Source organism: Meriones unguiculatus, chromosome X (genome assembly GCF_030254825.1).
Source record: "Meriones unguiculatus strain TT.TT164.6M chromosome X, Bangor_MerUng_6.1, whole genome shotgun sequence".
Lineage (NCBI taxonomy): Eukaryota > Metazoa > Chordata > Mammalia > Rodentia > Muridae > Meriones > Meriones unguiculatus.
The window spans coordinates 75,623,508-75,638,585 of record NC_083369.1 but is presented as its reverse complement, the minus strand read 5'-3'; the positions used below and the strand labels follow the sequence as shown (position 1 = coordinate 75,638,585).

The window sequence follows — 15,078 nt, the reverse complement described above, 5'->3', positions numbered from 1 at the left end:
GTGCAAACATGAGGATCTCGGTTTGAAATACCAGAATTTATTTAAAAAATTGTGCATGGCTGCTGATGTGTATAACCCCAGTGCTGTGGAGGGTGGGGACATAGGGAACATTTGTTGCCCACCGGGATCACTTGCTGCCCACTGGCCTCACTGCAAGTTTAGTGATGACCCCTTTTTGCAGAGAGTAAGAGAGTAGACCTCCACCATCCTCCTCTGGCCTCAATATGTGTAACCCCTAACACATATAACACATACTCTTTCTCTCTGTCTAACCAATTGGAAAATTATGATTGATGCTATGAGATGATAAACCTTGATGATATGGTGATAAATAAAACAATCCAAACTAAAAAAAGACAAATATCGCATGATTCTGTATATATGAGATTACCTAGAAGAGACAAACACAGAGCAGAACATAAAATAGTGGTTACCAGGGAAGGGATGACAGAACAGAAAGTTAGAGTATGGTGAGGTATAATTCCTATTAAGGATTATGAACAAGCCCTAGAAGTAGATACTCATGTGGTTGTAAAACACGGAAATTGTATTGAAGGGTACTGAACTAGATACTTAAAATGGCTGGAATAGTCAGTTTCATGTTATATGTACTTTACCATCAGTTTTCAAAATATCTTGCCTATTTCAAGCCCCCATTGGAAGCTGTGCTTACCATGGTATCATCATTCTGGTCTCCAAACATTTCTTTAAAAATCTTGCCAGGATCAGGAATTGGAGGAAATATAATGATTTTGAGCCTTAAAAAAAACACATACACAAAACCAAACATCTTTCAGATCTAACTTTCCAATGCATTGGAGTCTCTCACATAAATACAGCTATGTTTAAAATAGGCATGCAAAAGTTATAATACACACTGGGCAGTGGTGGCACATAGCTTTCATCCTAGCACTGAGGAGGCAGAGACAGGAAGATCTCTGTGAGTTCAAGGCTGGCCAGGTCTACAAAACAAGTTCCAGGCCAACTGAGACTACACAGAGAAACCTTATCTTGGAGAAAAAGCCATCATAGTATACACGTAATTCACCTTAGTATTTACTTAGTAATAAGGGAATCATGAAAGACATCTTTAAATGGCTATGGGAAATCTGGGTTATAAGAGCACTAAGCCTGGATGTAAATGAGACACCAGCTTAAACAAATTACTTATATTATTTTAAAAATAATGGGGGCCAGGCAGGGTGATATACATCTTTAATACCAGCACTCAGGAAGCAAAGGTGGGTGGCTTGCTATAAGTACAAGGTCTACGTAGTGAGCTCTAGACCAGCCATGGCTACATGGTGGGGCACTGTCTCAAAAACAAAATAAAATAATAGGAGATAATCTTAGCAGACAAGAAGCTTGGTTTTTATAATTTTGACTGTGTGTGTGTGTGTGTGTGTGTGTGTGTGTGTGTGTGTGTATACGTGTGTATGTCTAGGGGCATACATCTGTAATCTCGGCTCCTTGGGCGCTTAGGCAGGAAGGTTACAAGTTTAAAGCCTGCCTGAGCTATAGAGTAAGTTTAAGGCCAGCCTAACTAACTTAGATCCTGTCTCAAGATATACGAAGCAGGCTGGAGATATGGGTTAGGGTTTATAGTGCTTGCCTATAGCGTGTGCAACAGCTTAGACTCAATGTTCATTACTGCCCCAAACCAAAGCTTTGGGGTTTTATTTGTTTGTTTGGTAGGGGTTTTTTATTTGTTTATCTCGTTTGTGTTTAAACAACATCTCACGTTGATCAGGCTGTCCACAAACTTGATAAACAGTTAAGGTTGACCTTGAACTCCTGTTTCTTTTGCCTCTACTTCCAAAGTGCTACGATTACAAGTATGCACCACTTTACACTGCCAACATCTGTTAATATTTTTCCTTTCTTCTTACTTCTCTCTCATATTTTTTTTTCAATTCTAGTGATACACACACCAGACAAGTGAGCTGCTGCCTAGCCATATCATAAGCACACTCCTCTCCAGTTCTCAACCTTTTTTGTGGGCCTGCCTCACCCCACAGGGTATATCTACAAGTGTACCCCACAGTTCAGTCCTTTGTCCTCCTATATCTCCATCTAAGTACTTGCTTTAGTCATTTTAATGACTAAAGACATGATTATCCAAATGCTATTTCTACCTTAGAGCTCTTCCCTAAACTCCAGGTCCATGTATACTGTTGTCTACTGTACACATCTACTTGGGTGCTTACTAGGCATCTCCCACAATGGGGTAACTGAAATCCTCCCCCTTTCCTCAACAGTAGCTCTCATAGTTTCCTCCATCTCAAGAAATGCCACTGACACTCAGCTGTCCAAGACCAAACTCTGGGATCTTCAATTTCTCTCATATGTCCAATAGGAAGTCTTATTAATTTGGGCTTTCAAAATATATCCCACATTGATCTAACCACTTCCTTCCTCCATGGCTAGCCTTCTAAGTACATATTGCTTTCAGTGTCTGTAGTGTTAAATGCCTTTATTCCTAGCAGTCAGGAGGCAGAGGCAAATGGATCTCTGTGAGTTCAAGGCAGGCCTGATCTACATAGAGAATTCTAGGCCAGCCAAGGCAACAGAGTGAGACCCTGCCTCAACACAAAATAAAACAACCAAAAAATTGTAAACAGACTGTTTTCATCCTTCCTTCCAAACACTGATGCCATCTAACACAGTTACTTCTATTCTTGTGTAAACCAAGTGATATGATCCTATAATTAGCAGTACATTAGATCACACAAATTCTCTGCCTTGTGTGACTATTCCAAGGTTTCTTATCATGTCTAGGATTAAATCTCAGTTCCTTTTCATGCCCTACCTGGTCCTATCTTCCAGCTTTTCCAGCCTCATCTCTGACCACTTTCCCTTATCCTGTCTCTTCCAGTCACACATGATAAGGTCATTTGAGCCCCTTAGTCTTTGTATTTGCTTTTTCCTTGATCTGAACAAATAACTGAATGGCTCATGCTGTTCTTCTGTGAGTCTCTCATCAAACAGTCATCTTGGAGAGGACTTCCCTGGCCATCCTATGTGAAATGAATATTCTATCATTACCTACATTTACCTCTTGCTAAGCTGACTTCCTACTATGTATGTGTTCTATCCCCTCTAACACTATAGATAGGGACTGTGTTCTATTCACTGCTATCAGGCTAGTGCTTTTAATAGTAGGTACCACATAAATAGAGATGTAATATATAATGTTAAAATAATGCTAAACATTAGTTCTGGGCCCAGACCCAATTCTGGGTATTTACTGCAAGAGTACTAGCCATTTCTACACTAGTAAAGAGAAATAAAACATCCTTTCTTTCTCTTTCTTTCTTTCTTTCTTTCTTTCTTTCTTCCTTTCTTCCTTTCTTCCTTCCTTCCTTCCTTCCTTCCTTCCTTCCTTCCTTCCTTCCTTTCTTTCTTTCTTTCTTTCTTTCTTTTTTTTTTGACACACAGTCTTGCCGAGCTGAAAGCAGTATATAGCTTATTTCAGTATATAGCTGAGAACACTTAAAATCTTGCCTTTCCTTGCCCTCACCTCTTACATGTTGGGATTACAGGTATGTACCACCATTCTTGGCAATAAAAGCACTCTTAAAGAATGAGTAGCATATATTAGTGATAATCCGGTAGAGTTCATTTTCTGGTGGCATTAGCAGCTGCTTTGCATTAACACTAGATAAGTCATTTCATTAGCAATGTCTTATTTTCTTTTTATTTGTTGGTGTTGGAACCAGAGTCTCAAACATGCTAATTACCAGTGAGTTTCATTGCCAGTCTCAACTTCTTTTATACTTTTGCTTGATGGTTAGAGAAAGGAAGGTACACATGTGGGTGAACATACCACTGTATACATATAGGGGTCAGAGGACAATGCTGTGGAAATGGTTATTTCCTTAAATATTTTCATGGGTTTCAGAGATTAAACTTATATCACCAAGCTTATTCAGTAAGTGCCTTTACCCAAGGAGATGTCTTGCTAGTCCCCTTAAGCTCCAATTTCCAAAAGCTCATCCCAAGAGTTACCAACAAACTATTGATAAATGAGGTACTGAAATGAGTCAATGAACACAGCACTGGGCCTACTTGGCAATGTTGAGCATTTACACAAGGGGCCATGCCTGAGCTGTGTTGTGGGAGACTCACTTGACACTTTCTTTACCATAAAATGGGCACAACTAATGACTTACCTGTCATTTCAGTAAAAGTTATGTATGATCATAATTGTGCAGAAAATATGAGGCAAACACAATACACTGTCATGAAAAGAAATAAGCCCAGCACCTAGGCAGCAGGAATGGTAAAATATGCCTGGGCAGGTGGCTTACCTTTTCAGGTAAAGAAGAAGGACTATGACTGCACCTGCAACAATGACTGGGATGATGAGTAACATGGTGATGTAGAATGTGGAGTTCGCGTCATTACCTGCAGAATAGAAAATAAGCATGAAGATATGAGAGCTAAAAACTCCCTTTCTGTGATAAACAAGGCTATTGAGAACACAGATATTTATTTCCTGTGCCTCAAACCATTTTCCCCAAATTCTTCATTTATCTTATAAGAGTTGGGAAAATTATCTTGCTCTGGGGCCTGAACTTTCTAGATGAGAAAATAAGTTAAGTGCTGTTTACAACTGGGGAATCTTAATTTGTTTTAGATGTTAATAAATAAAATTTATTAACAATGGCTGTCCTTTCTTACTATTTACTTAAAGATGTACTATTGTACTTTCTTACTCAAATAAATCATAACAACTACCACCATTTATTATTTGTAAAGAGTGACTCACTATATGTCTGGTACACTTATCTCTGAGTTATTATATCTGATAGACAATATTAATCTCAGATCTATGCAGAAGAGAAGGCTTGGGAAGGCTTCAAATATAAACCTGTCTAATTACAAACTCCAGTTTTCTGTAACTAACATATTAAAGGCTATTTATCTATTTCTATGCTTATCTTCCCACAAGAGCATGGGTATATAGAGAGCATCATCAGGACCTAATGTCCTTGTTTTAGGGAGCTTCTAAAATGACCTCAAATGATTCCTGCTTCCTAATGTTCATACTCTTATATAATTCCCCTTATTGGCATAGCTACACTAATTGACTCACTTCTAAATAACAAAAGAGCACCGGTGATCTTATTTCCAAGATAGATGATGATGTACCATGGTTTTCACATATACCCTTTGTGGCTGGGATTGCTTCCTCAGGGAAGCAGATTTCTAAGTCATAAGGGAGCCCTGTGAAAGGGCATAGAGGAAAAGAGAACTAAAAAAATACATTTGTGCTAGTTTCCTGCTACAACAGATTACATCAAGTTAGATGTTTGAGAAAAACAAAACTGTTTTCTCTCACAGTCCTGGAAGTATAAAGTTCAGATCAAGCTCCCTCTAACGGCTTTAGAAAACAATCTCCCACCTTTGCCCAACTTCTGTTAGCTCCCACAAGCTTTGGGATTTCATGGTTGTGGCTACCTTTCTCCAGTATCTTCCCCCATGTTCATTTAACCATCTCCCTAGTGTTTCTCTGTTCAACCTCTTCATCTCTTTTTCTCCCTTCAATACACACAGTTGTACACTCTCCAGCCTCTGTCAAGCCTTTGGTTTATATGAGATTACACTCCCACTTGCAAACCGGGAGGAAAGCCTCTAGCTAAACCATGCTAGTCTCCTGACCCAGAGAAACTAGGAGGTGGTAGGTATCTGCTATTGTGTGATACTGAGGTATCATTTGTTTTTTGATTTTTGTTTTTCCTTGAGACAGAGACTCACACTGTAGCCTAGGCTGATCTATGATTCACTATGCAGCCATGGCTGCCCTCAAACTTATGCCAATTTTCCTGCCTCAAACTCCTGAGTACTCTGCCCAAAGTTTGGCTATGAGTCTCAGCATCTGCCTTGATACCTTGCAGAGTAGAGCCTTTTAGAGGCCCTCTGTGGTAGGTTCCTGTCCTGTTCCCTGTTTTCTCCCTCCTCCGATGTCCATCATCTTTGCCTTTCTGAATGGGGATTGGGCATCTTAGCCAGAGTCCTCTTTCTTGATTAGCTTCCTTAGGTGTACAGATTTTAGTGTTTTTACCCTATATTATATGTCTAATATCCACTTATGAGTGAGTATATACCCTTTGTGTCTTTCTGCTTCTGGGATACCTCCCTCACTCAGGGTGCAGAGAATCTTATGAAAGAAGTGGGAGATAGTAAGACCTGGAGAGGACAGGAGCTCCACAAGGAGAGCAATAGATCCAAGAAATTTGGGCACACGGGTCTTTTCTGAGACTGATACTCCAGCCAAGGACCACTCGTGGAGATAACCTAGAATCCCTGCACAGATGTAGCCCATGACAGTTCAGTATCCAAGTGGGTTCCATAGTAACCGGAACAGGGACTGTTTCTGACAGGAACTGATTGGCCTGCTCTTTGATCACCTCCCCCTGAGGCGGGAGCAGTTTTACCAGGCCACAGAAGAAGACAATGCAGTCACTCCTGATGAGACCTGATAGAACAAAGGGAAAGAGAGGAGGATCTCCCTTATCAGTGTACTGGGGGAGGGGCATGGGGGGATGAGGGAGGGAAAGTAGGATTGGGAGGGGAGAAAGGAGGGAGCTATGGGGGGATACAAAGTGAATACACTGTAATTAATAAAAATAAAAATAAAAAACTCCTAGGTACTAGAATTACAGGTATTAGCTATCATTACTAGCTAATGTTGGTATACTCTGTTATGTAACAACAGGTAAATAATACAACCATGGTTGACATGCAGCTTATACTGTCTCTTTTTAATTTATTTTTATTATCATTTATTACAATTTATTCATTTGGTATCCTGACTGTGTCTCTCCCCTCTCCCCCACCCCTGTCTCCTCCCAATCCCACCATTTACCCCTCTTCTCCTCCTATGCCCCTCCCCTAGTCTACTGTTAGGGGAGGTCCTCCTCTCCTTCCATCAGACCCTAGACTATCAGGTCTCATCAGGACTGGCTGCACTGGCTTCCTCTGTGACCTGGTAAGGCTGCTCCCCTCTCATGGGGAGGGGATCAAAGAGCCAGCCACTGAGTTCATGTCAGAGAGAGCCCCTGTTCCTCTTACTAGGGAACGCACCTGGAGATGAAGCTGCCATGGGCTACATGTGTGCAGGGGTTCTCAGGTTTCTAGGTTATCTCCATAAGTGGTCCTTGGTTGGAGTATCAGTCTCAGAGAAGAGCCCTGTGCCCTGAGCTTTTGGATCTGTTGCTCTCCTTGTGGAGCTCCTGTCCTCTCCAGGTCTTTCTATCTCCCTCTTCTTTCATAAGATTCCCTGCACTCTGCCCAAAGTTTGGCTATGAGTCTCAGCATCTGCTTTAATACCCTGCTGGGTAGAGTCTTTCAGAGGCCCTCTGTGGTAGGCTCTTGTAATGACCATCTTACCAAAAGCAATCTACAGATTTATTGCAATTCCTATCAAATTACCAACACAATTATTCTGTCTCTTAATATGGAATTACATTCTTCAAAATCCCATTCCTCTGAGTCCTTTAACAGCTCCTCAGTCTTATGTTGATTCTATATTGCCTCTAGTGGCTACTAAAAGAAATGTAAGTTTCCTTATCTATCCAGCAATGCTTTTTCTTTAAATATAAGAGTTCAACCGTTATGCCTTCTCAAAGTAACTTCATGTTCAGTTACTTACTAGTTTTGAGGTTCCTTAATATACTCATTACCCTTTCAAGACAGATTCCAGTCAGTCATTGTATCTCCTACAATGTGATGCTCCACACACAGATTTAGAATGGTGCTGCCACGTACTTTGCGTGTGTGTGTGTGTGTGTGTGTGTGTGTGTATGTGTGTGTGTGTGTGTGTGTTTACACATGCAAGTGCACATGTTAGAAAGGTGCTGCCACATACTTTATGTGTTTATACAGTGCAAATGTTTGTGTATGGAGAAACCGATGTCTTCCTCTATTGCTTTCTACATTATTTTAAAAGATGGAGTCCATCAGTGGACCTGAAGCTCACCAATTCAGCCAGATTAGTTGGCCAGCAAGCCCCTGAAATCCTGTCTCTACCTCCTGAGTGCTGGAATTACAAGTGTATACCACCATACTAAGCATTTTGTACATGGGTACCAGGGACTGAACTTAGGTCTTCATGCTTACAAGGCAAGGACTTTACCAAATGAGTTAGGTCCTTAGCCCTACTTCATGCTTCTGATTGGGCTGGATCATTGGAGTCCCACCCTGCAATACTATCTTGACCTGTGAGCTGCACCAGTAATGCTATCTAATATTGCACATGCATTTTCTCTGGCACCCCGCTCCCCAACTCAAACAGGTCTGTTTTCATCCTCTATTTGACCATGGCTTACTCAGTATAGTCACTAACAATTCTTTTTTCAAATCTACCTTCAAGATTATCTCTATTAAATAGCAGTGACCTCAATGCTACTCTCATGAGTCTATCAGCTACCATATAAGACAGCCCTCTAGCATGTGTCAACTTGATAATTTGATGATGCCTGCCTTCTGTGATTTTTTTTTAGGTTGCCAAAATTGATGGAGATGGAGCAGAGGTGAGGATACCACCCTGTGAATTGTGGTCTTCCAAAAACTGTATGCTGTGATCTGACAGCAATTAGAAATGGAAAAGAAATGCTCATTTTAAATACTAATACTAGAATCTCCATCTTAAACACTGGCATTAGGATATTCCATTTTAAATACTGGCATTAAGAAGAAGGAATGCCAACCCTTTCCCAATCCATTTTGTGCTTCAACTTAATTTCCAGTCATCAGTGTTCTTCACTGTAATAACACTGTGGTCTCTTACCTATACTTGCTGCTTCGCTCCAATTACTCCACAGGTGGTTGTCATCAAAGCATAACTTGTTCGTTTTGACTCTTACTCTGACTGTATAGACAGCGTCAGGAAGGATACCAGGGACTATGAAACAACTTGCAGCCTTATATATAAAGTAGAAATGCACAAAAATATTAGTTTAGTCCCACTAGCCCTGCTGTTCATTTATAACAGTATTATTGGCCAAGTTCTGTATGTGATTAAGACTTGGATTACAATTCAAATTATTTGATTTTGACTCTCAAAAACATTGGAAAATAGCACACTGAACAAAACATTTTGCTTTTCACCAAGAATTTCAAATTTACACTGACTGACTAGTCCCACCCCCAGTTACTTGGTATCCAAGCCCAAATAGCCAAAGCTGAATTGACTGACCTCCATGTTTCTATCAGGTTCGGCATTCTGGCATTTGTCCTCTTCAACCTTGAAAAAAAATCCGAAAGAAAAAAAAAAGTCATGTGTCTTTTAGCCATTTCTAACTAGCTTTCCTTGTATCCTATTAAAAGAACCTGTGGGCTGAAGAACTGTCTCAGCAGCTAAGAGCACTTGATGCTCTTCCAGAGGACCAGAGTTTGATTCTTAGCACCCATGATGGGTAGGTCACAACAGCCTATAACTCCAGTTCCAGGAACTGTTAACACCCCTGGCTTCCTCTGGTACCTCTATTCTTATGCACATACCCTTATAGAGATACCCATACCACACATAAATAAAAAATTAAAGAAATAAAAGTGAAATTTGTACAGTGAGAAAATGTTGGTCTTTTTAGTAAGTGATGCTGTGTATATTTCATATCCCTCTGGATAAAAAATTGTTTTCCTATACCTCACACTATTCATAAGAACAATGTTAAGTGTACTAGAAATGTAAACATGGGAAGTAAAATAAATGAACAAAGGGACTGTGCAGATGGCTCAATGTTGAAGTGCTCACCATGCAAGCATAAGGACTAGCTAACGTTCAGATCATTAGAGCTCATGTAATGTTGGCTGGGTGGATGGGTGCCATTGACATATAATTCCATCCCTAGAAGGATGGAGACAAAGGATTACCCATGGCAATCTAGAGACTAACTATATCAGTAAGCTCTAGATTTGATTGAGAGATTGTATAATCATCAATGAATAAAGTGGAAGCATGATAAAGAATGATTCCCCAAATTAACTTCAAGCCTCCATACACATGCACACATTCATGTGTACCCACACCCATGCAAACAGACACCCACACCAAATATAAATAAATGGAAGAATAAATGAACAAATATAAATATATAAATATAGCAAACTTTCAGATGAACACATACTGAAAACTACAACCTACTAGGGAAATGAGCAGGCAACAGAGATAAGAAAAGATATATGTAATCTATCACAAAGGCTGTGAATATATTTGTCCTCTGCATATTAATGAAAGATAGTTCAATAGGAGAATTGGCAAATGACCTAAAAAGGCACTTCAAAAAACTATATACAAATGGGCAATAAATGTGAAAAAGTTCTTAACTTCACTGGTTCTTAGGGAAGTACAAATGAAATAGAAATGATAATATTCACACCTACCAGACAGTATCATTGGCAGGTCACAGGCTGCCTGTAACTCTCAACTTCTGTTAAATGAGTAAATTGGCACAAACATTTGGAAATTTCATCATTTTCTATTAAAGGCAATCATATGTAACTTTTTGACACTCCCCCACCCCACATAGAGACATGCCTATCTGACAGCTTTGCACTTGTGCACCAGAGACAATCATGCAAATGTTTTTAAAACTCTATTCACATTAGCTTAAACTGGAAACTTGCTAAGTCAGTGAGAATACCTGTAAGTAGAAAGGGATACAGTCACACAGTGGTATTCATAAAATAAGAATTAACCATCTACAGTGATTGGGAAATTTTCATAAGTTCTATGTTGAATAAAAGAAAATAAACCCACAAAAATATGTCCTAGCACTGGTGCTATAATGGTGAGCATAGCTCTTATCCAAATATGTTCTCTATAATTCTATTTATAGAAAGGATTTATTGATTGAGAGAGACAGAGTCAAAGAGAGACATACAGAAACAAAAACCTTGCTCCATTGCCTAGGTGATCTTACACCCCTGGGTAAGCTATTTTCCTGTCAGCCCCCTGAGCAGCTGGGACTATAGGCTTGGCTAGCATGCCTGAGAAAGTTTAAATGGCAATAACAACAAAAATCTGCAAGATTAGAAGTCTTGATAATAGTTGCTCTTTGGAAGTATAACAGCTAGAATGGATGATGAGGGAGTCTTCTACAGTGTTGGCTATCCAGGTGATAGATCCTTTGTATGATTCATTTCTGAAGCTGTTTGTGGAAGCATATGCCTATAATTCCAGCATTTGGAAGGCAGAGGCAGGAGAACCAGGAGAACCAGGAGAACCAGGAAGGCCAACTCCAGCTAAACAGTGAGCTTAACACCAGCTATATGAGACCCTGTCCCCTAAAAACTAAAATAATAAATAAATAATGAAAAATAATTGACATGTACATTATGACTTATGTACTTTTTTCTAGAGTGAATTGTATTCCAATTTTTTTAAGTTTTTTTTTATTTAATGTGTTTATCTGAGAATATGTATGTGCACCACATATGGGCAAGAGGCAGCAGGAGTCAGAAAGTTGCAACAGTTGTGATCCCAACCTCATGGGTGCTGGGAATTGAACCCAGGTCCTCTGCAAGAGCAGTAGATGCTCTAGATAAAATGAGCCATTTTTATCTAGCCCTCCATTACAAAATTTTAAAAGAGACTAATTTCCCTTGTTAAGAGCATAAAATATAAATTTGAGTTTTTCAAAAATAGTCAAAAATATCAAGCAAAAATTGTTGCTTAGTCTTAATAGTCAAACTTCTGTCAAAGAAACTTTTTTTAATGTTTTAGTTTTAGTTTGTGTGTATTGGTGCTTTGCCTGTATGTGCGTCTGTGTGAGGATATTGAATGCCCTGACACTGGAGTTGCAGACAGTTGTGAGCTGTGGGTGCTGAGAATTGAACCTTTGGAATCATCTTTTGGAAGAGCAGCCAGTGTTCTTAAATGCTGAGACATCATCTTCCTGGTACTTAGGCAAATGTCTAAATCCAAAGTTTGTGTTTTCAACCACTGGAGACCACCTTAGTATTCCTCTTAAAAGTAATAACTATCACTTACCAACTGTCTAGAATATGCTACAATGATACTCTTCTAAGGGTTTCTGATGTGGTAGGTAGCTCATAATAACCCATGAAATTAGTACTAGTGAAACCCATCTTTTTAAGAAACTGAGGCCAAAGAAAAATTAAGCTTTCACACAGCTTATAAGTCAGTATGACCTCAACTTTGACCAAGATTCTTATACAAATCATTATTTAATAACAACTAGGTCTATAGCTTAGCAATATAACACTTGCCTAACATGCTTGAGGCACTAGGTTTAATCCTCAGCAGTTAAAAAAGAAAACCTGAAGTCTTGTTGAATTAAGTTTTATATTATATGATTATATAATCATATAAATATATAATCCACACACATATATACACACACACCTCTGAGTTAAAGAAAACACATACACCACAAATATTATTCGCATAGATTGGACTATAGTCTATTTGGAATTACTCTGTTTATAATGCTTGAGTGTAATGTTTTCTTTAAGCAGATGTTCACCAGCTGCTTCCTCCCTAAATGTCACCAGCTCTTTGCTAATTTTGAGCTTTGCTGATTAGACCCTTTTTTTTCTTTCTGAAAGATTACTTGAGTAGCTGTTTGTTGGAAATGCAGTTTGGAGACTAGGTAAACTTGCACCATCACATGGGGGTATAGTCGAGGTATCATAGAACGGAATTGTGGGTAATGTTTTCTTATTCCCACCCTCTCCATGAAAACTGTCTACTTAGTGCTCTGTGTCCTTGTTTTCCTCCTCTCAGAGGTATTAACAGCTGCTGTTCTATACATGAGGATTTGCAATGGAACAAGAGCCTAGGCTTAATCTACACAATGATTTGGCAACTTTGGCATTTTTATGTTTTCGAAATGGTTCAGGAAAGAAATGACATCAGTCTGCAGCTTGATCTCTCAAGTAGCACTTGACACTTATGATTTCCCAGCAGGCCAGTGGTTCCAGAAATAGGAGACAAAGGCCACCTCCATGGCTTTTTCTCTGTCTCTGTATGAACTATGGAAACAATAGTCTTTCCTCATTCTGTTGGCCTTTTAGCTCTTCAAAAATGCTGCTATAAACCATTTAGTGAATGGCATTGAGTGTCAAAATTACTACTAATATGGTGAAGAGCACTGGCTGCTCTCCCAAAGGTCCTAGGTTCAATTTCCAACATCCATATGGCCATTCACAACTGTCTGTAATTCAAGTTTCAGGGGATTTGACACCCTCACACAGATATACACAAAGGAAAAAACCCCAAATGTATGCAAAATAAAAATAAATTGCTTAAGCTGGGCAGTAGTGGCACACGTCTTTAATCCTAGCACTCAGGAAGCAGATGCAGGCAGATCCACGAGTAGCCTGACAGAGAAACCCTGACTAAAAAAACAAACAAACAAACAAAACTTTGGCTTAAATCTTTTTCAGTTTTTATTTTATGCATGAGCATTTTGCCTGCATGTATGCTACATGGTGTCTGCAGAGACCAAAAGACAGCATCTAATCCCTGGAACTAGAGTTACAGCCAGTCTTGAGCTACCATGTAAGTACTAAGAATAAAATCCAAGCCTTCCAGAAATGCAGCCAGTGCTAATAACCACTAAGCCATCTCTTCAGCCCCTTGCTTAAGTCATGATTCTATCTTATATTAGAAATGTGTCATTAGGTATAATTAAAATCACAGGGATCAAATGACAGGACATAGATCCCTAAGCTTGGTGTTATTTCTAAATGAGAGAAGAAAAAGTACTTACTAATATACTAAGATTCAGCATTCAGTACATATAAGTTGTTGTTAGTACCAAGAACAGAACAAAGTTGTCACAAACTGATGCCTGTTGTATTCTTTCAGTGGAGAGAAGAGGCACAAAAGTGATCAGGTTTTAAATAGCAAGGCATACTTGCAGGGGAAACTAAGTTAAAAGAAGCAGGATATGTTTCAGCATTTTACACAGAAGCACCAGGGGAGCATGAAGGCTGGAGTGATCAAAATACTCACTTTGTGGTCAATCTAAACACCCCCTTTCCCCACATAGAAATCACTTCTTTTTGTATGGGGACACCATGCTTTCTAACACTAAAAATGGCTGCTCATCACTACATAGTTTCATTTGCAAGCACGCCAAAGAGCTCTGTTCTACTATGGAGTTAGAGAATGTCAACCCTAACTTATTTTAGTAAGCACATTAAGAGTTTAGTGATGAGCTGAAACAACTAGACCCAGAAAATTCACCCATGTGCAAGATGCTGGGCTCCTTTAAATGCCAATGCAACACCTATTAATATGTTAATCTCTAAAATCCAAAAGCACAAATTACCCAGGCAGGTAGCAAACAAAAGAGTGAGTGGTACATTCTCTATGGTCTCAAGGCACCACTTTATAAAAATACTCACTTAGGATGGTCTGATTTAAAATCTGGACCCCAAAACAGTTTTTTTTTAAGACAGTGTGTGTATGTGTTGCGTGCACATGTACGTGTGCACGTGTATGTATGTATGTGAATGTGTGTGTGCATGGACACGATTGGGTTTTTTTGTATTAATCACAGGTCATTTACTTTGTATCCCAGCTGCAGCTCCCTCCCTCATTCCCTCCCAATCCCACCCACCCTCCCTCATCTCCTCCCTGCCCCTTTCCAAGTCCCCTCATAAGGGAGGTCCTCCTCCCCTTCCATCTGACCCTAGCTTATCAGGTCTCTTCAGGACTGGCTGCATTGTCCTCTTCTGTGGCCTAGCAAGGCTGTTCCTCCCTTGGGGGTGGCATCAAAGAGCCAGCCATTAAGTTCATGTCAGAAATAGTCTCTGTTCCCCTTACTAGGGTACCCACTTGGATACTAAGCTACCATGGGCTATATCCGTGCAGGGGTTCTAGGTTATAGCCATACATCGTCCTTGGTTGGAGAAACAGTCTCATGAAAGAACCCTGTGCCCTGATACATTTGGTCCTTGATGCACACACTTGTGAATGCTCATGTGCATATGTATATGTAGGTGTATGACTGCTATGGCATACTTGTGATGGTTAGAGGAAAACTTGCAGAAGCTGGTTCTCTCCTTCCACCTTTGTGGGTCCCAGAGGCTGGAGGAAGG

The 15,078-nt window shown here is 39.7% G+C and overlaps 1 protein-coding gene across 3 annotated transcripts in view; it reads right to left on the bottom strand.

Moving 5' to 3' along the window:
- Window positions 1-15,078, bottom strand: part of Il13ra1 (interleukin 13 receptor subunit alpha 1) — a 66,242-nt gene that overhangs the window by 18,412 nt on the left and 32,752 nt on the right. For all 3 annotated transcript variants that reach the window (XM_021664811.2, XM_021664812.2, XM_021664813.2), the window contains 4 exons: window positions 9,203-9,250; window positions 8,795-8,927; window positions 4,311-4,407; window positions 674-758 (listed from right to left, as the gene is read on the bottom strand). In XM_021664811.2, the coding sequence (XP_021520486.1) occupies window positions 674-758; window positions 4,311-4,407; window positions 8,795-8,927; window positions 9,203-9,250 (363 nt within the window). The remainder of the gene's footprint in view (window positions 1-673; window positions 759-4,310; window positions 4,408-8,794; window positions 8,928-9,202; window positions 9,251-15,078) is intronic.